The 22,529-nt window shown below is 41.8% G+C and overlaps 1 protein-coding gene across 1 annotated transcript in view; it reads right to left on the bottom strand.

Moving 5' to 3' along the window:
* dok6 (docking protein 6) overlaps positions 1 to 22,529 on the bottom strand; it is a 369,202-nt gene that overhangs the window by 127,947 nt on the left and 218,726 nt on the right. The window contains exon 3 of the mRNA XM_052024026.1: positions 19,404 to 19,518. Coding sequence (XP_051879986.1) covers positions 19,404 to 19,518 — 115 coding nt within the window. The remainder of the gene's footprint in view (positions 1 to 19,403; positions 19,519 to 22,529) is intronic.

Genomic DNA, 22,529 nt, shown 5'->3' with positions numbered 1-22,529 from the left:
AAGGCCCATGTGGAGCTTAAGCAGCAGCATAAGGCAGCAAGGTGGTGCAGCGGGCCCGAAGTTTTCACCCTCCAGAAACATCCCTTTGCCCATTTAACTATACCTTGAGCTTTTCCTTTTACCACGTGCATTGAAATTAGCATTAATGAAACTAGGAAGTAATTGAACTCATTGAGATGTTCTAAATTCTGAATGGGGATGAGCAGGTAGATGCTGAAGGGCTGCCTCAGCTAACTGTGGGCTCCAACTAAGGCCCCAGCACGAACTCCTGCATACCCTGACTGGCCACACCCTCAAACCTGAAAAAGACCCATTTATTCTTACTCTCGGATTTCTGTCTACTAACCAATCCTCAGTCCAAGCCAGTATATTATCCCTAGTACCGTGCACTCTAATTTTGTTTAATAACATCTTGTGCAGCACATAACTGAAGACTTTCCAAAAGTCCAAGCATACCATATCAACTGGTTTACACTTATCTATTCTACTAGATACAACCTCAAAAAATGCCAACAAATTCTCAAACCAGATCTCCCCTTCATAAACCCACGTTGATGCTGCCCAACCCTAAAATTACCTTCCAAGTCAGTTATTACCACTTCCTTAAAAATGGATTACAGCATTTTCTTGACTACTGTGGAAGATGACAATTACTGCATCCAAACATATGGTCATCTCCTTCAAACCTCTCAGATGATGCAAGTCAGATTTCAGATTAGTTTATTGCCATATACACCAGGAGCAATGAAATTTCTTGCTCACATGAAGCTCACAGAGTAGACAGTATGCATGGTAATAATAAATACAACACTAAATACAGCAATGAGCACAAAACAATAGAATTGTGCAGAGTAGTGCAAATTGAAGTCATGCAAAAAGAAATTCTACAGCGACTATTACGGAGGAGATAGAATTAAGGGTTTGAGAACCGCCAGGAAGGAAATGTGAAAGAGGTGGTTGGTTCAGGAGTCTGGCAGCAGTGGGGAAGAAGCTGTTCTTGAGTCTGGTCGTCCAGGCTTTCAAGCACTTCTCTCAGAAAGTAGAAGGGAGAAAACGGAATAGCCAGGGTGACAGGCATCCTTAACGATACTGTTAGCCTTTCTGATGCAATGCACCGTGAAGGTGAACTGGATAGAAGGATGTGATGAGCCTGTGATGGACTGGGCAGTGTTTACCCACATGCTAAAGATTCTGATGGTCCAGAGCAGAGTAGTTGCCATACTAGGCTGAAATGCATCCCATCAGGGTACTTTTTATAGCATGTCTGTAGAAGTTCGAGAGAGTCCTCGGGGACAAGCCAAATCTTCTCAGAAGCCTAAGAAAATAGGAACATTGATGTGCTTTTGTGATCACCACATCACTAAGGAAGGACCAGGAGAGGTTGCTGGTGATATGGATGTCATCAGGTATTGGCAATTTATTCCCTCTCTGTCCCATTAACTTGTAATATTCTAATACTTAATAGTTTACTCATGCTAATTTCTTTGAGATTCTCATTTACTCTACACCCATAGCCCTCTGCTATTTCCAGGGGATTATCTGTCCTTCTGACAAGATTTACACAAAATGTTTCCTTAATTGCTCTGCCATTACCTTTTATCTCCATAAGATTTCTCCTGCCTCAATCTGTAAGGAAACCCCATTAACTTTAGCTAATCTTTCCTTTTTCTCATTTCTATGGACTCTCTTACAGTCTGTTTTTATATTTCTTGCCAGTCTATTTTTGTATTCTATTTCCCCTTATCAATGCCTCAACTTTCCTTTGCAGAATTTGAAATTTTCTCAGTCCCCTGGTTTGCTGTTTTTTTGGTAACATTATAAGTATTTTCCTTTGATCAAATACTATCTTTAACTTCCCTTGATAGCCACAACTGGACCACTTTTCCTTGTGGAATTCTTGCCCTATAATGATATATATTACATGTAAGTTAGGTATCAACTTTTTAAAAGTTAATCTTTGCTTATTTACTGTCACACCCTTTTAATGTAGCTTCCAATCTACCTGAGCCAACTTATGCCTTGTGCCTTTGCATTTTATTCAGATTCCAGATATTAGTTTCAGAGCGAACCAAATCACTTCCAATTTTTATATAAAATTCTGTCACATAGAAAAACTGTTACCAAAAATCTCCTTAACTACTAGGTCATCAGTTAACCTTTTCTCATTACACAATGCTAGATATAAAATAGTCTGTTCCTTACTAGTTCCTCAACATGTTGATCTGGGAAGCCTTCTCTTAGACACTTGATGAATCTGTACACTGAACTATTACTACAAATTTGATTTGCCAAATATATTTGTAAAGTTCCCCATGATTATTGTATTACTACTTTTACAGACACCTCTAATATTCTGATCTAAGCTATGCCTTTCATTACGATTACTGTTTAGAGGTCTATATATAACTCTCACCAATATTTTCTGCTGCCTTGATGTTTCTTGGCTCCACCCAAACTAATTATAGAAAATAGAACACTACAGTACAGCACAGGCCCTTCGGCCCACAATGTTGTGCTGACATTTTATCCTGCTCTAAGATCTACCTAACCCTTCCCTCCCACACAGCCCCCTATTTTTTCTATCATTCATGTGTCTATCTAAGAATCTCTTAAATGTCCCTAATGTATCTGCCCCCACAACCTCTGCAGGCAGTGTGTTCCACGCACCCACCACTCTCTGTGTAAAAAAACTTACCCCTGACATCCTCCTTATACCTTCCTCCAATCACCTTAAAATTATGTCCCCTCTAATTCTACTTATTGATTTTTTGAATTAAGACTTTTTCTCTCTGTTGCCTTTCTCTCATATATTATAACAAGGCTACCCTACTGTATTTTGCTTATCTCTTCTAAAAGGTAAGTATCCTGGAATATTTAATTGCTTACCTTGGTTGCTTTGCAATCATGTCTCGGTAATGGCTATTAGATTACACCCACTTATTTGCATTTGTGCCAATGATTCATCTATCTTATGATAAGTGCCAAGTGCATTCAAGTAACAGCCGTCAAATTTTGGCTTTGTACCATTCTTCCCTGGTCTGGCACTAATTGAATGTATACTCTTATGTCTGCATGCACTATCCATTCCTGACAGTCTCTGTTATCTTTACCTATTTTGATAACCTGACTATTGCTTTGTCATTTCTCTTTAACTTTGTAAACAGAAAGCAATTATCGTGGGAAACAAATGGCCTGTTTCCTTTTATTGGAAAGTTATAGTCACCATTCCTTGTTGCACCAAGGTCACTTCTGGCATTTAATATGCTTTTGATGGTCTCTGGGACTCAGCTTACCTTTTATTACAGGGATCTCATTGAATAAGCACATCTGTGTTATCCTGAGATTCAAGAAACTAGGTTCATAAAAGCAAAGCCAGATTCTTCAGTAGGATAAAATACAGGGACATAATAGAAGGATCAAAAAATGAAAAGATGCCAGGAAGTGAAGTGAAACATGAGTGCAAAATCAGAGCATGGGAGAGTCAACGAATGGGAAGTAAGGCAGACCCACTTGAAGATGAGTAGAATGTTGGGTCTAAAATTTGAAAATAAAGACTCAGAACTGATGTACAAATTTGAAATGTGAAAGAAATAAAAAGAAAAATGTCAAGTGACAGTGAGAGTCATTTTGTAGAAAATGAAACTTCGTTCAATGGCTAAACCACACATTATTACAGGCACTAGTTACAAAGTATCATCTGTAAATCTTAACATTGGCATTAAATACTAGATTAAAAATTGATTCAAAATCGTTAAGACAAGCTTGACATGGTAGATGTAGGGATGGTTTCTCCCCTGGCTGACGTATCTAGAACTATCTCAAAATAAGAATGTGCCATTTCAGACAGAGAAAAGAATTCTTTGCCCAGATGGTAGTGAATCTTTGTAATTTGCTACTCAGGAGAGCTGTGGAGACTCTTTCGCCAAGTATATTCATATTTGATAGAGTTTTTGATATTAAGGGAACAAAATGTTTGAAGTGAGAGCAGGAAAGTGGTGCTGACGTAAAAGATCAGCCATGATCTTATTAAATGGCAGAGTAGGCAAGAGAGGCCAAATAGCCTGACCCTATTCCTAATGTTCTTTTGCTCTTAAGTACTGCATGCATGTAGAGAGAAGAATTTTCTTCACTGCTGTGTCAGTAAATGTCCAATGGTACTATAGCATCATAAATTGGTTTTCAAAAAGTGTGAGGTGCATAAGAGAAAGGATTTGGAGGAGATAGGGACAAAGATTGAAGAGGAGAAGATGGAATGTTTTAGGGGAGGAAGGGGATCGGAATATGGAAGTCAGAGATCCATGAGGTAAGGGGGATGCTCAACAGAGGAAAAGAACAACTGAAGTGAGTAGGGAGCTGAGAGAGATCCAAAATCACAGGAATGGGAAGGTATTTCAGAAGTACATATGGCACAAAGACCTAAGGAAGGGATATTGGACAGAAAATGGGTGATTGGTCAGTGGCTATAGCTGAACATACTTTGGGCAAGACACAAACTGGCACAGGATAGCACATATTCAGACAAGAAAGATATAAGAATGGAAGAGCAGGAATAGGCCATTCAACCTATTGAGTGAATACCCCTTTCTAAGCTGTCTGCACCTCAACTCTCCACTGAACCAAAACAAATAGGGTTCTGGGGGAAACAGCACTCTTGATTTTGAGTAGGGGTGAAAAATACTTCTGCTTTTACTGTTCAATGTTCAAATTTTAAGATTTTACTCCCTTGTTCTCAGGACAAGTTATTTATATCAATTTTAATGTATCCTTCAAACACATTAGATGCTTTCTAACCTCTGAACTCAGCTGATTAGCAGCCAGATTTATACAATTTGTCCTCACTATTTAACTCCTGATTCCTGATATCATTCCTGTTAAACTGTGCTGTAATCCTTCCAAGAATCTGTTTTAAGATTAAGTGCCTTTGAAGGAATACAAATCTCCAGATGACTCCTAAACAAGGCGCTATACAACAGAACTGTCACTTCTTCTCCTTTGCATTTCAATTCTTTTACAATTAAAGCTGACATTCTTTTTGTACTTGTTCTGTGAATTTTAGCACTTTTGTGGGCACTTTTCTTCCCCACATTACTTCCCCACTGAGACAGTACCAAGACTCGACGATCGACGGGCCAGTCACAGATCAGACAAGACAATAGAGTGTGGGATTATTCTCCTTCAAGCAGTGAATATTCAGGGAGATTACATAGAAGGAATCAAAATCACCAGGGTGGAGGAAGTGATTCTGCTGGTAAGTGAATGGGTGTCAGATTTAAGATAACTAGCAAATAAAACGAGATGAAATAAATATCTTTATGCAGTATATTCCTTTGATTTGGAACACCATTCTGGAAGGGTGGAAGAAGCAGATTTACTAAAAATGTTTTAAAAGGAAATTGGATTCATAAAGAAAATACACACCTTGTAATGGGGAAGACCAGCAGATGGAATTCACTGGAAAGCTCTTTCACAGATATGGTGGGCTGGAGTGACTTGTAGACCGTAAGACTATGATTCTAAGGGGACCTGAGAGGTAAATTTTTTACACAGGAAGTAGTTGGTATCTGACAATATCCACGGTGAAGGATTTGGATAGAGAACAAAAGTGGAGGTCTAAGCACTGGTGACAAATAGAAGGAGGTAAAAAAAAACATGGAGACTGCCTCAGGTAGCAGAACTGGAATTGTGACTCCCCATTCAAAAGACTGACCTTTCGTTTGTTCTTAGTTTTGTATTCCCTTTGGTTTGCTCCTTCTGTTCCTCCAGCTCCCAAAATTGGCTAATTTATGATACCACTACTGGGTTATAATGGAATTTCAGAGCTCACAGACGTATTGTTAGAAGTTTGAGGAGATTTGGTATGTCACCAAAGATTCTTACAAATTTCTATAGATGTACAGTGAAGAGCATTCTGACTGGTTGCATCACCATCAGGTATGGAGGCTCCAATGTGCAGGATCAAAAGAGGCTGCAGAGGGTTGTAGACTCAGCCAGCTCCATCACAGGCACAACCCTCCCCACCATCAGAGGCAGTGCCTCAAGAAGGCTGCATCCATCATTAGGGACAATCACCATCCAGGACATGCCCTCTTCGCGTTACTACCATTGGGGAGGAGCCTGAAGACCCGTACTTAACAATTCAGGAACAGCTTCTTCCCTTCCGCCATCAGATTTCTGAACGGTCCATGAATACTGCCTTGTTATTCCTATTTTTTGCACTATTTATTTATTTTTGTAATTTACAGTGATTTTATGTCTTTGCACTGTAGTGCTGCCACAAAACAACACATTTCATGTCACATAAGTCAGTGATAATAAATCTGATTCTGTCACTAACTGCAGTAATGGTGATTTCAGTGTGAGGCCCATTCTTTTATATGCTTCAGTAAAGAAGTCGATCATGACTAGGCCACTCAGGCTCTGAACAGTTGCATACACAAGGGTTGTTTTCTCTGGAGCACCGGAGGCTGAGGGGAGACCTGATAGAAGTTTATAAGACTATGAGAGGCAGAGATGGGGTAGATAGTCAGAATCTTTTTCCCAGGTTAGAAATGTATTAGAGAAAATGCATTTTAGGTGAGAGGGGAAAGTATGAAGGAGATGCACGGGACAACTTTTTTTCCACAGAGAGTGGTGGGTGCCTGGAATGGGCTGCCAGGAGGGAGTGGTGGAAGCAGATATAATAGAGGTGTTTAAGAGGCTGTTAGATATACATATGAATATGCAGGGAATGGAGGGATATGGATAATGTACAGGCAGAAGAGTATTAATTTAATTCAGCAATGTGTTCAACGCAGACATTATGGGCTGAAGGGCCTGTCCTATCCTATGCTGTACCATTCAATCTTCTAAGCACTGTCTGTGGGCTGCAGCTTAATGACTGAAATTGGAGTGACCTCAGTTCACAGGTCCGCAATGTCCACCTTCCACATCCCACATCCCAGGAGCCAACCCTCAATGAAGGCAATCTTCAATGACAAAATTTACCATCGCCTCAGTGCGCTAGCACAGTCTGTCATCAACAGCTGAAAAGAGTATTTGAAGATCAAGAACTCAAGACTCATAGTTTTCCAGCCAGCAGTGATCCTGTATGAGTATGGCATGTCTACAGCAAGCACCTCAAAGCACTAGAGAGATGGCACCAATGCTGTCTCCACAAAATTAGCCACGTCCATTGGAAGGGCAGTAAATAAATATCAGGCTTCTTTACCAGGCCAGCATTGTCAGCAGTAAGGCCCTAATTACACTCAATCACCTCCAATAAGCAGGCCACATTGTTTCTATGCCTGGCATCAGCCACGCAAGATAGCTGGTCTATTTCAAGCTTCATCACACAACAAAATTACCAAGTGGACAGAGGAGAAAAAAATTCAAGGATGCTCTCAAAGCCTCCTTCAAAAAGAGCAGCATGCCCACTGACTCCTTGGCATCCCTGGCCTATAACTGGTTAGAATGGAGAAGGAGCATTCAGACAGCTCAGGGGCTGCTGGGGCCAAGGTCAGAGCCAGAGGGAGTGGGAGCCGTGGCCTGGTGTCAGGTGAGTTTCTGATCCTTCCTGGATGCAAGGGAGGAGAAGAGCCGGCGGTTGAAGGCATGGATCCGGTGGAGGACAAAGTGTCAGAGAGGTCCATGGCAGGCTGTGGAGAGCGAGGCCCGGAGCTATGGCAGGACCCGCAGGTATCTCCGCACGGCAGTGAGGGTGATGCGTAGAAACCAGCGGGAGAAGCGGAGTGAGTAGCAGTCAACGGAACGCAAGTATCTGAGATCCTTGTTGGGGCCAAACTAGGAGGCCTGGAGGCGGAGCTGGAAGCCATGTGGCACAAGGTGGCGGCGGATGCAAGTGCCCAGGAAGGCCATATGTCTGTGAAAGTGAGTCTGGGTGAGCACGTGGTCGAAGAGCTGGAGAGCAGCAGAGATCACAGAAGGGGAGCAGTAAGAGAGGGTCTCACAGAACTCCTATTGAAGAGGAGCATCTGCCTGTACCTGCATCTACTTATCACCACCTTGTACCCACCCTGCCTCCCCTCTTTTATCCAACTATCACTGCTCTGCTTTTCCCTCCTTTATATTGGGTTTCCCCTTTTCCTATCTTCAGTCCTGAAGAAGGATCCTGACCCAAAACGTTGACCACCTGCTTGTCTCCAAGGATGCTGCCTGGCCTGCTGAGTTCCTCCAGATTCATCGTGTTTTTCTTCTAGATTCCAACATCTGCAGTCCTTTGTTTCTCTGGCATTCAGAATGGTATTGCTAACCACAAGTCCACCTGTAGTAGGAGAGCACATGGCTGTCACGTGACAGTAACAACACCAACCCCTCTGGTCGGAGGACAGCATTGCTCCTCGGATCGGAAGTGACACTACTGTCAATCAAGGTTTGGCTCCACCCCACCCATCAGGTGTGGGCATAGGGATTGGCCTAAGAGGGCACCTTTGTTCCTGAACCTGCCTGACCATTGGCCTTGGAAGGCACCTTTGTCCTTGACCTCCAAATCATTGGCCTGTCTAAATCACCTGGCCAGACTCCATCCAGCCTCCCAGCACTATAAAGAGTGTTGCAATCCCCTGGCCCTCTCTCTTTTGACTGCCCCAGGAGTAGTGAGACAATGCTGTAGAGTGTGTATCACCACGTGGTTTGGGAGCATCTTAGTCAGATTCCAGGGAGCGTTAGGGCCAATGCTTGTTTGGGTCAAGGTATTCAGGCATTGAAGTGTTTATCCCTTGGTAAGCTGTACCTTGTTTATTTTGTGTGTGTGTGTGTGTGTGTGTGTGTGTGTGTGTGTGTGTGTGTGTGTGTGTGTGTGTGTGTGTGTGTGTGTGTGTGTGTGTGTGTGTGTGTGTGTTGTTGTGATTCCCCCCTCACGTTCGCGGTCTCCTGCATGTGAGTGTGCATCTGTTCCCATTCATTCTGTCCCCGCGTTTGCCTTTGTGATTAAACTACTTTTAAAATCCTAAGCCTGTGTCCAGAGTCCTCCATCTTTAAGATTCCAAAAGAACCTTTTCTCACAACACCACCTATTGAGAGCACACAGAAGCTCGGTGTAAACAGTGGATAGAGTGCAAACTACCTACTTGCCCATCCTGTGAAGCATCACCTACCCCAACTATGGTTGCCTGGAAAGGAGAACGGTGAGTAATGAATGTCTGTTTGTAACCATTTCTTTGATCCTTACTCCCCTATAAGTAAGGACTCTTGGGTCATGTCTGCTCTGCGACGGGTGATCCACCCAGACCAAATCTGTGCCATGCGCTACTCAGAGATACCATTGCCTATGTGCAGGACTGAGGGGTGGATGCCTGCCTGGTCAGCTTGGACCAGGAGAAGGCCTTTGACAGGATATCACACATGTACATGATGGATGTGCTCTCCTAAATGGGTTTTGGGGAGGGAATCAGAAATTGGATCCAACTACTTTACACAGATATTCATAGTACAGTCCAAGTTAATGAATGGGAGACAGATAGTTTCCCATCAAGTCTGGAGTCAGGCAGGGTTGTCCACTCTCCTGTCTTGTTTGTGTGCTGCATAGAGCCCTTTGCCAAATCCATCAGGAAGGATGAGAGCATAAGGGAGGGTAACATTGCCAACGGTGGAGGCACACAAGTAAAAACCTCCCTGTACATGGATGATGTCGCTGTCTTCTGCTTGGACCCACAGTCAGTTTGCAGATTGATCAGCATTTGCAACCAGTTCGAGTTGGCACTGGGGGCCAGAGTTAACCACAGGAAGAGCGAGCCCATGATCTTCGGTAACTGACCCAACCAATCCAATGTCCCATTCATCATCAGGTCTGACTACCTGAAGGTGCTGGGGATCTGGTTCAGAGAGGCTGAGGCGTGTAACAAGAATTGGATGGAGTGGTTTGAGATAGTCAAACAAAAATTAGGGTAGTGGAAATGGTGTTCTCTGTCAATAACTGGTAAGAACTTGGTCATCAGGTGCGATGTGTTCTCAGGGCTGCTGTACTTGCGCAGGTGTGGCCTGTTTCCCACTCCTCAGCCTTGATAATTACCTGGGACATCTTCCAATCCATCTGGGGGTCCAAGATGGAGCGAGTCCGATAGGTCACACTGCTCGTCCCCAGAAAATGGGGGCAAAGGAGTACCCAATGTTGCCCTCATCCTGATGATCACCTTCATATGTGGCTGTATCAGGCGATGTGTGGGTCCAGAGTATGTGGGCACCAAATGCCACTACATGCTAAGGTTCCACCTGTCCCTGGTGTTGCAGAAGTTAGGCCTGGCCCTGTTACTGTGCAATGTCCCAGTCAGCTGGATGTTGCTGAACTCCCTGTCCTTTGAGGAAGAGCTCTTTCAAGTAAACACCTTTGACCACAAGTCCATCAGGCAGTGGTCATTTGGAACATACTGCAGACACTGTGGGACATGGACGTGATGGATTCTGTGGGTTTGTTCCCTAAGCAGGTTGTCCAAACCATCTGGCAGAATGCCTCATCACCAGATCTGACCAACAAGCACCAAGACCTCACTGGGCTGGCAGTGAGAGGTGCCCTCCCAGTCAGAGCCACCTTCTACGGACGACATATCATGCCCAATGTACGCTGTCCTCGGAACAGCTGCAGTGGGGAAGAAATGGTCACCCACCTCTTTGCAGACTGGATTTGCTAAAGGGATGTGGAGACAGATGCCAGGGTCCATGTCCCAGTTCATCCCCAACAGCTGTGTAACAGTAGGCACAGTAGTGTAGAGGATAGAGCAACACCTCCAGTACAGCGGCAGCGACCCAGGTTCAATTCCAGCTGCTGTCTGTAAGGAGTTTGTACAGTTTCCCCGCGTCTGTGTGGGCTTCCTCCAGATACTCTGGTTTCCTCCCACATTCCAAAGACATACAGGTTAGGAAGTTGTGGGCATGCTTTGTTGGCACTGGAAGTGTGGCGACACTCTCCGGACGCCCCCAGAACATTCTACACAAAAGTTGCATTTCACTGTGTTTCGATGTACATGTGACCAATAAAGATCTTATCTTACCTTGCCTTAACAGAGGACTCCCTGATCTACAGGCTGTTCCCAGGGACACACACTGAGACAGACATCAAGTGCTGCTGGAAGGTCATCTACTTGATGAAGGACGCCCTTTGGTCAGCCTGAAACTTGTTGGTCTTCCAGCACTGCGAGATGTCTGTAAGGGAATGCTGCAGACTGGCACAGTCCAGGCTACAGGAGTATGTGCTGAGGGATGTACTGAAGCTCGGTGCCGCCAATGCTAAGGCTCTGTGGGGAATGACCACAGTGTAGGCTCCTTCCGCTACTGCACATGGAGGGGCAGAGTTGAGCAGAGTTGGGTGGGGAAACACCCCAAGCAATGAAAGGAGCCACGTGAGTGGCAATGGTGTGATGTTTGTGTTTTTTTTCTTTAAAAGTTTACACTACTGAATGTAACAACCATGAATGTAGGTTTTTTACACTGTTTCTTTCTTTGCATATTTTTTTATTATTAATAAATAAGCCCCTCAAAATTGGCCTTTATTAGTCGGGGTATTGAGTTCAAGAGCTGCCAGGTAATGTTGCAGCTCTATAGAACTCTGGTTAGACCACACTTGGAGTATTCTGTTCAGTTCTGGTTGCCTCATTATAGGAAGAATGTGGAAGCTTTAGAGAGGGTGCAGAGAAGATTTACCAGGATGCTGCCTGGATTGGAGAGCATGTCTTCTGAGGAAAGGTTGAGCGAGCTAGGGCTTTTGTCTTTGGAGTGAAGGAGGATGAGTGGTGACTTGATAGAGGTGTACCAGATGATAAGATGTATAGATTGAGTGGACAGTCAGAGACTTTCCCAGGGCAAAAATGGCTCCCACAAGGGGTATAATTTTAAGGTGATTGGAGGAAGGTATGGGGGGATGTCAGAGGCAAATTTTTTTATGCAGAGAGTGGTGGGTGCGTGGAACACACTGCCGGCAGAGGTGGTGGAGGCAGATACTTGAGGGACATTTAAGAGACTCTTAGATAGCCACATGAATGACAGAAAAATGGAGGGCTATATGGGACGGAAGGGGTAGATAGATCTCAGAGCAAGATAAAACGTCAGCACAACATCGTGGGCCGAAGGGCCTGTACTGTACTGTAATGTTCTATGTTCTAAGTCTAATTACGAAATTTTAAAAAAGGACTCTGATTTACGGACTGTTTCCAGGGACACACACAGAGACCGATGTCAGGTGTTGCTGGAAGATCATCAAGTCAATGAAAGATGCTCTTTGGTCTGTTTGAAACTTGTTGGTTTCCCAGCACAGCGGAACACCCATAAGGGGACGCTGTCGACTGGCACATTCCAGATACAGGATTACATGCTGAGGGATGCACTGAAACTCTGTGCAGCCAACGCAAAGACTCTGTGGGGAAGGTTCACAGTCTAGGGCCCTTCCACTACTGGACATGGAGGGACTGAGTTGAGTGGGGATACCTCTCAAACAATGAAAGGATGTATTGCTCCGGGGGGGGGGCGGGGGGCCATATGAACAGCAATGGTGCTATTACTAAAAAAAATTGTTAACACTACTGAATGCATTGCCCAAATGACGCCAAGAATGTAAAGAGTTCTGCACTCTTTTTCTTTTTGTATACATCTTTTATTGTGAATAAAGTTTACTTTTTTTATTTAAAAAAGGACAAAATGATGGATTTCTGAAGATGACGGATACCTATCTCCATTGTAATGTTGTATAATAATGAAGGCAAATTCTGTGCTAATGAGGATAAACCTTCACCAGTTCTTATAGATGGTACTCCAACCACTGGTTCTTATGGGTACCAATCACAGTGGCAAACCAGCAAGCTGACAGAAGCCAAGGGGAAATGATGCATTCTTTCTGGCATTCTTGGAGAAATTGTAAAGCAGTACAGTTCTTTTTTTAAAACCAGAGTTTGTTGGTTTATTTTAATGTATTCTAGGCACAATGACTGATTGGAGCAACTAATGTCTCCTTAACAGGTAGACAGTGTCCAGAAAATGCCAATTGTAGGAAAATTGTTGAAGGCTATCATATTCAGGGATAAGATATTGAAATAACAGTGATACTTTCTTTCATATTCCAATCCCTTATATATTTTATTCATGAGTTGCCGCAGAGACTAGAGAGCTACTGGCATTACCTTTCATTGGGTGCTAATTATATGAATTCTTCCATGGACAACACCCAAAATAACCTTGTATCCTGGGAACTGTGTCGTAAATGGATATTCAACAAGGACTTAAACCATTTTAAAGTACAAAATCAAAATAAAAAGAACACAACTCATAAAAATCTGTGCACTATAAAAATATTCAGTGGTCTCCTGAACAATTAAAGCATTTCACTAACTCAGGATTCTGCCAAATGGTAAAACCAGATTGTCTGAAGCATTCAGCTGAATTACTATCCTAGAATTCACATTAGCATCCTCTGTATAATTCATTGAGACACTATAAATTGCCACTTCATCTCATGGGTTTCTTGTCACTTTGTTGCTGCAGAGCTCCTGCTGCCTGGTGGATTTGCCTGAGCTGTAATTTTATGGGCACTTTAAAATTAAGCCTTCTGACTTCTGGGTCTCCTAATCAGGTCAATCAACATTTTAAAAAAAGGTCCAGCATTTAAATTGCACATGTCAAGTTCCTTTAAGAAAGTCCCAAAGCATTTTACAGCCAATGCAATTCTTCATAAGTGGTTGTTGTGATGAAGGAAACATTGCAGTCAATTTATACACAGCAAACTCCCACAATCAGGAAATTAGCAACGGAGAGTTAACCTGTTGACTGAGGGATAAATAGGAATACAGCATTAAAAACTCTTGTTCATAAATAAGAACAACTAATTTAAAAATAATTTACCTTTTCCTTCCCTAATCTGCCCATACTCTACAATCCCCATTGAAACCAATGGGGTTACAGATTTTGTACTCTGCCTGGGAAATCTCTGCTGCTGGATTCCATGGAGAATCTACAATAAGGAAAATGTTTTGAATGATCATGATGACAGTGCAAAAAGTGAACAGTAAAATCACTCCTGGGCCTTGGATAGAGTACAGGTAGCCAGTGGAGCAAGATAAGATGAGCTTGAGACTGCAGCAGGCATGGAGGTGTGTGTTTTTTGCTGCTGTTTTCATGCAACAATCTTTTTTTAATGTACAACAGCTTTTGTGATCTTTGTGATAACACAGTCCAAGCCTGATAGTTAACCTGAAAACAGCATACTTGCAGTTGCACAGAATCCCCACTTCATTAGTGTGAATCCTAAATACAGGAAACATTTGGCTTTAAACTCAACTCAGGTAGCTTCACGACCAAATATCTTTTTAATTCAAACACTTAAGTGGAAAATATAAAGCCAGGTTCAAAGCAGAACAATAATCATATAAATGGCAAAGACATGGATCGCTACAACATTAAGATTAAAAGTGACTAAACACATTACTGTCGTTACTGAGCTATTTTTGTTCTTTTTCCAGTCAAGTCAAACATTGAACAGGTGAGGAAAATTGCCTCCTGATTCTCTTTCTTGAAATTGAATCTGTCAGCTGGTAAGTTAATTGTCTCTTGTGAATTGTCTCTCAGTGCAAGTAAGTGGCAAAGGAAGCATAAAAAGGAGGAAGTTAGTGGGCATGTGAAAGAGAATAGGTTCCAGGGCCATGGGGGAAAAGCAAGTGGGAGAGGGATTGATAGGATGGCTCTGCTGGGAGTCAGCATGGACTAATTGGGATGAACTGCCTCTTACTGTGTCATAATAAGTATGTTTGTGTCTCATTTGGCTGTGTTTGATGTAGATGTTAAGCGTCACAAACACACGAGTCAATATACAGCCAAGTATACGTTAGTTAAAACGAGAATTGTCAAGTATTTCAGTTTTTTTTTTAGTTTTAGGGTCTCTATCCCAAAAGCTGTGTGTTACAGACAGTTCTGGTACTAACACATCACATCAGTTGCAACCTACCTACCTATCCCACGTTGTAATATTAATATTCTCCTGATGCATGAAAAGAATAGCTGTAACAATCTGACTAGTTCCACACTGACTAATTACTCTGGTTCAGACCAAAGAGTCAGGCTCCACTGAAGCAAAACTAACCCGGCTGAGTCAGTCATGGCCCAGCTGGTTAGAATCATTTCTCTGAATCAGATGAAGAAAGATTCGAGTTCCACACAGAGATCTGAGGCACAAAAGCCAAGATGGCTCTTGGTAAGTGCTGCAATAACAGAAGTGACACATTAACAGAAGTGAACTCTTTTTAGCAAGATGTAAAATCGTGGCCCCATCCGCTATCTAAAGAGGGTAGTAAAGATCTACTGGCAATGTTCTGCGAAATACAGAACAGCTAATGAACTGCTTTTGAAATGCAGGTTCTGTTGTAATGTAGGAAACATACCAACCAATGCGTGCACAAGGAGCTTCCACAGAAAGGATAGTTATAATGACCAGATCAACTATTTTTAAATATTGGGATTTAAAATGAGGGTTATATATTGTCCAGATCTCCAGGAAAAATTTCCAAGCTCCTCTTCAAATTGGTGACATGGGATTTTTTAGGTTCACCCAAGAGAGCTGATGAACGTCTCATTTGGAACATTAGCACCACCAACAGTGCCACACTGGAGAGCCAGACTAGGTACCGCTGTACAATCTCAGGAGTGGGACTTGTATGCACAAGCTTCTGACTCAGAGGCAGCTTAGCCACAGCTGACACCTTCATTATTTTCCACTGAATGCATTCATAATCACAGTACTTTGTGTACATGTAGATATACGCATTGTTTATTTAGCTCTCAGACAATCACCAAGTTGTTTGCAGCACACGTGCAGCCTCACTTCTTTCAGAGGTTACAGAGGGACATGGACTAGAACTCCCATTGGGTTGAGCGCTGGCTGATTCCACCCTCACAATTGGTGTAGGTCACCCCCTAATTGGAGAAACGTGGACACCTAAGGTTTCCAAATTATTCGCCTGTGTTTTCCAGTAACTATCTCCAAAAAAGAAACCAAACTGCACAGCAAGTGTATTCTTGAGAATACTCCTGCTTTGTCCATGGTCAGCAGTACGTGATGTCTCCAACTCAAATAAAACTGTTCCCATATGTTCAATGGAGATAATCAATTGTGTGGAACCCTGCAACAGGTATTCTGGCACACTGTATCGCTGCATTCATAAGACCAGGTTACAACACCTAATTTCTCACAACAATGATACTGTACAAGCCTTTACCCTAGGGCACTGCTAGTCCTTTGCACAGGCAGGCACTCAGTCATAGCCACTGTATCTGGTTCTCACCAGTGCTTACCATCCTACCATAGGTTTCCTCATCAACATTGTTATCTGCCTTACCAATGTGGTGAGCGTCTATGCCAGTGTCTACTTTAAGTGGAAATTAAGGCACAATTCATGTTGTGGGAACAGTAGGTAATATGTAATAGCAATAGTATTGTAATGATATATTCTGGTATTAGTTTCATTAAATAGAGAGCAAATGCCTATCTAAACTACCTTGTTTATACATTGTGCTAAATTATCTTCCAATAGATGGACAAGCACATTTATCCACTTCAGTACTTTATTGTCAGTACAGGCACATACATGCAATCATTACAGATTGACAGGTTGATGTAACATATGTTCTAAGGTACAGAATATATGATTAATGTGATCACTGGTAATAGTTCTACGCTCTCTACCAGTCTTACTGCAAAGACCTTCTGCATACTTCTTTTCAAATTAGTGAAATACTGGCTCCTGAGGTGCAGACAATTTCTCGATGCCTTGGGCTGCATCACACTTTAACATTTTATTATGTGCTGAGCTTGTGCTTAAACATCATAGTAGTGGGGATTGAAGCAAGATGATTTGGCCCAAGGGAATTATTTCTACAATATATTCTCTTTTTTATCATGGAAGTTACAATGCAATTTACACAACTCATCGCTAGTGGAGCTAACACGCCGGACTGAAGTGGTCTGTGCTTAATCATGTGTTCGGTTCAGCTCTCCCGTCAGAAAAACAGGAAAGCTAATGAGTTACCACCAACACCTTACCAAGCCCTTGTTAACATTTCAAAGATCAATAAAAACCCTACAAATGCTGTGAGTCTGAAATAAAAGAATAAATACTGGAGATACAGGTAAATCCCCATGTTATGGCGAGGCAGGGGTTTGCATCTGCGCATGTGTTAAGAAACGTGAGCTGAAAAAGAATTGTGTTGATTTATTTACTTTTTTTTCCCACACAAATTCCATGAGAGTGAATTTTATTCAGTATCTAAGAGTTTTCAGTAATGATTTGTGAGTCCTGTAAGGACGGATTTCCATAACCCGAACGGCCATAATGAGCGTATCACCTGCACTCAGCAGGTCAGGGAGCATCCGTGGAGGGAGAAACAGGTCATTTGCTTTAAAGTCATTTGCTTTAAATGTTAACTTGATTTCTCTTTCCACATATGCTGCCTGTCCTGCTGAGTATCTCCGGCATTTTTTGTTTCCATTTCCTTTTCTGATATTTCTCTGGGTCAATGGTTGTGATTTTTGCAGATCGTTTTCAAGTCCTAACGTTCAAAAACTGGTACTTACCTGGCACATTTAATTTCATAAAACATCACAAGGTGTCCCACAGTAGAAAATAAATGACGTGTTGAGCCCAGTCAATGGATAGTTTTTTGTGCACCAATTTAGAGAAGAAACGGTTGGAAAGGATTAAGAACTTGCCAAAGGAATTCCAGAGCTCACCGATCAGGCAGCTGAAAGTACAGCCACCTATGGTGAAGCAGAGGGCAACAGGATGTGCAAGATGCTGGAATGGAAAAACACCTATATCTGCAAGGCGGAAGGAGGTTGCAGAAGTAGAAAAAGTGATCAGTTCCTGCAGGTTCGATGGCATGAAGATAAGAATGGTAATATACCACTGATGGCAGGCTTATAACTGGTGTGGCTCAACAAACACAAGATTGGTGTGTGAATGCAATTTGTGCAGGCTCTGAGGAAAGGATGGCTGGGAAAGCATTGGGATAATTATGAAAAGCAGTGTTAAGGCTTCAGGAGCAAATAGGTGAAATAAGGGTAAAGAGCAGAATTATTACAACCAATGTTAAGGGTTTTGGCAAAGAAAAGGTGATGCTTTCAGAAATCAGGTAGGACACCAAATTTTGTCATAAACCTATAGTCTTTTTATCATTTAAATAATCTTGTCCCTTGAGTCAACACATGGTTAAGACATCTTAAAGCTATGTACATTGTCATTTATTAGGTACAGTGGTTCATGTCTTCTTTGTACAGCACACCAATGTAACTTCAGAATCATGTATTTGCACTCTCACTGTGCCTATCCACATCTGCCAGGTCTGACCACAAGTAAGTATTTTCCTTCTTAACATCTTTTCCCCAAACTTGTGCAGCCTGATGGTTGATAATTGAATCTTCTGACATTTACACTGGCTCTTTAGCACCTCAGGAAATATTAAAGGATGATGACTGTTGGTATCACATGATATGCTACTGGTTTTCATTATTGCCAATGAAATTGTACTCTCACAAATTACATACCCGAAAGGCATGCCTTTCTAGTGGTTTTATTACCTATATTTAGCATAATTAAAAAAAGATCTTGTTATCATTTTAGCAAAAAGAGGAACTGAATTAAATTAAAAGACTATATTTTTTAATGAGGGAAATTGATAGGAAGAATGAAACAGAAGAGAAAGAAGTAAAACACAGCTCACAGTAGAATAAGTCTTTGAAGCAGGTAAAAATTATTGTTAAGTTGGTTGAAATCTTATTGACTATTTTGAGCCCATCAAAGACCGTTAACAGGAATCCTGACTGATAATATCTCGTCTGCTCAAGTGGCAAATTGCTCCATAAGGTTATTAAACATGTCTGAAAATTCGAAATGATTTGATAAGGATATATTAATTAGACAAAGAGAGTGAAATGACCTAGTCAACAAGTACTGTAGGACACATAATTATTTCTTCGACTTCCTTTTCCTTTACAAAGAACAACACAGTTCAATCCCATCACTCATGAGCTATCAGCACATTCTGAGCCCGCTCCCTGCATTCCACGATGTTGCCAGTTGTGAGATAGCTGGTGCCACCGGCAATGTTACATAAAAGGCACAGCATGCATCACAAACTGCATTATAAACTACATTAATAGTATTCTGGAGACATAATTTACACAATGTTCAAGGATGAGAAAGCATTCCTCTTTAATTTAGAGCAATACTTATCTTTACTTAATGTTACAAAAATGTTGATACATCTGTAAAAAAATCAATGGTTCCAGTTCATCATCAACATAAATATCTACATCAAATTATCTCACAGATAAAATATTCTGCCTTTCTATCTTTTCTTTGCATGTTAATCTGGATGGGTTTACATTTCCAAAATGGCCTGAACTTCCTCAAGCTATAGATGCACAAGTAATTGCTTACCTGACTCACAGGCAAATGTCTTTGATGTTTCATCATGAAAGATAATTGCCACAGCATGTTTCTTTGTCTCTCGGGGCAACCTGCTTATGTTCCTGATGCTGTGCAGCTCAGTTACCTGGAAGCAAGAGTCAGATTCATTATAAAAATGGCACATTCTTTCATTTGATGTCCCACAAGGGAGTATGGCATTGTTTTCCTGTGATTTTTTTTTTGTGTGTGTATTCATCACAGTGAGAGATTCTAGCTGTGGGGAATGAATATTTTTTTCAGTTGAGCGCATGCAGTTGCTGCATTAAGCATCTGAGATTATCTCCTGCACAACTAGATGCAGTGGTACTCTTTACAGTATGAACCTGACAGGCCAAATGCCTTCCTTCCTGCAATTCATTCCACTCCACTCCAACTAACATACATTAGTTCCCAAATTTAAGAAGTCATCTTTTGCAATGTCAGTTATTATGGCTGTGTTTCCCATTCCAGCTCTCATCAAGGCCTTTCAAAGAGATTAACTATATAAAGCACCAAATTACGGGCAACTTTCTGCTGTTAGGCCAATACCCAGTAAGAACTAGATTGAAAATGCTCAAACCCATTGCATAAGACAAGGAGAGATGACTGTGTGAACAAGACTGAAAGGACCACCTAGCACCAAGTTTCAAGGTGTCAGCACTGGAAAAAGAATCTCATGGTTCAATTAGAGAAATAACATTGCATTTATAATACTTGCCTGAATAATAAAAGAATATTATCATGTCTCTGCCTTAGCTCAGTGTTAATTTCTGAGCCAGAAACTTATCAGAACAAAATCAAGGCTGATATTTTAGTGCACTATTGATGGAATGTTACACCGTTGTAGTTACTGATATTCAAACGAGGTTAGTGTGAAGCTCCTCAACCCTAGAAAAAAATTACTGAGGAGATCCGTAGAGAATTTTGGCTAATCTTTGTCTTTCAGCCAATGCAAATTGAATATCTGTTGAAATAGTGCTGCCTGTGGGATCTTGCTCTGTACAGGTTGGTTGGTACATCTCCTCCATTATAACATAAACTACAACCCCACCCAACCCAAGACTTGCTGACAACATGGAAGGCCTCACAGATGCTCTAGGTTCATTTCAGTTTCTCTTTGTGCGAAACTAGCAGGAAGATACATACAGACACTAGAGTCCTCCAAAGCCACTTAACAACATGTCGGCACCCGCTATCTCTGTACCCTACCTCAACTCTGAAACTTCTTCACTCTCTCTGAGCACCATGAGCTCTGGCCTCATGCATGCTCTTCTATAGGGCACTCAGAATCATAGAGTGGGCTTTGACCCCCATACATGATTGCTGGTAAGACACCATAGGACTACCAAGCCTGCAAACCACAGTTCAGAATGACTCAATGCCTTCAGGAGAGTAGGGAGAAAATTGGAAAGGTAAATGATTAATTTTCTTATGTCTGCCTGTTTCATTATTTCTGTATATATTGATGGCATCATTGAGGTTATGGCCTGGAGTTACTCAGGCTGACAGTTCTAGGGAATGAATTAACATGTACACAGTGCAAGCTGCAGCAGTTGAACTGAATGACTGACTGTGCCTCAACTGATGTCATAATTCAACTCCCTCGCAATGTCAGGCTCAGTACATCAAACGGGTGCTCCTGATGATGCTATCAGCAATACGTACTTGAAGCCAAAGTACTAAAGATATCTAAACTGCCAAGAGAAAAAAAAAAGGACTTTGATGAGAAATCTTGGTGTCTGCAGGATATATTTTTTCATGTGGGTTATTAACTCTGACAGTATTCAGACTTTGACAGCATTCCTTAAGAACAAAACTGGTCTCTGCATTCTCATTTGGGAGACAGCATTTCTATTGGCAGAAGTCCCTGAGCTTTCTGCATACACTTCATCAAAACTATAGCAGGCAATTATGTTCGAAGTTCATCTTCCATTCTTGCAACAATGCCAAACCACTAGAATAATAATTAGACAAAAGTTAGTATGCAAACTTAATTCAGTATTGATATAGCTAATAAATATGGCTGATATTTAATCTGATGGTTCTGCCAATCATAATGTTTAAAACCAAGGTAAACATAATTGTGGCAGCAAGAATAAGCTGCAGCAGCTTAAGTGCTACAATAAAGGTTGAAGGTGAGATGGGCTTTCTGAAGGGACTCAACCTGTAGTGAGTACAGCACTCATCTGTGGTCCTTCCTTTCCATAATATTATGTGGAATGTCATTTCAGTATTTGGTACCCTGATACATGGTGCAATGGGATTGTCAGTGGGGTTAACAGACATGTTATCCAGGCTCAGCACTTGGCAATGGACAATTCATTGTCCTTAAAGGAGAACCTTCTTAAACTCAAAAACACTGGGGAAGGCACAAAGGCAGAGGAGAAGCCAGATTTTAAAACCTGTCCATTGCTACAAAATGGTTAATTGTAATAGACTGGTCACAGTAAGAGCTACAAACAAGGAAGATAACTACTGCCTATAAGTCAGTCTGTTGAAACCTAAAGAGCCCAATACATCAGGAAGTTTTAGCTGCAGCACCTATTTCACACTGTTGAAGAGAATATGTAGCATCATTCAGGCTCCTCATTTGATTGCTATGTGATCCTTCATTAAATAAATTCCAAGCCATTTTGATCACTCAGAACTTGAGGGGGCTTAATGATCACAGAATACCAGCACCAACCTTAATATGCAGTAGTACGCTATCAGTCTGCAGGATAGGAGACTATTATCCATTCTCTGTCAACAATTCCCACCAATAGATTCCATCACAATATTTTCTATATTCAGTCCTCATACAGGTACCTTTGCAATTGGCTTACATTCAGTTCTCTTGTTATTGGATTCATGAAGATTCTTTCTGTACAGTCCAAATTCTTCCAAAGTTATGCATTTGGGAAGGCACCTGCTAATTGAAACTATCAACCTTCAGCTGTTGGAACTTCAGTAGGTACTGGATATCTGTAAACGTGCCTTTGAATGTGGAGTCCGACTCTCACTGAGTGACATAGAACAATGCATCTGTCACTGCACTCCATTGCTGGGCTTCATGATAAAGTCCAGTTTTGCTGGGACTCACCAACATTAGACTAGGGAACTACTGCTCAGATCCCA

Source organism: Pristis pectinata, chromosome 9 (assembly GCF_009764475.1).
Source record: "Pristis pectinata isolate sPriPec2 chromosome 9, sPriPec2.1.pri, whole genome shotgun sequence".
Lineage (NCBI taxonomy): Eukaryota > Metazoa > Chordata > Chondrichthyes > Rhinopristiformes > Pristidae > Pristis > Pristis pectinata.
Note: the sequence above shows the minus strand (reverse complement) of the source record. Positions and strands in the feature narration are given on the sequence as shown.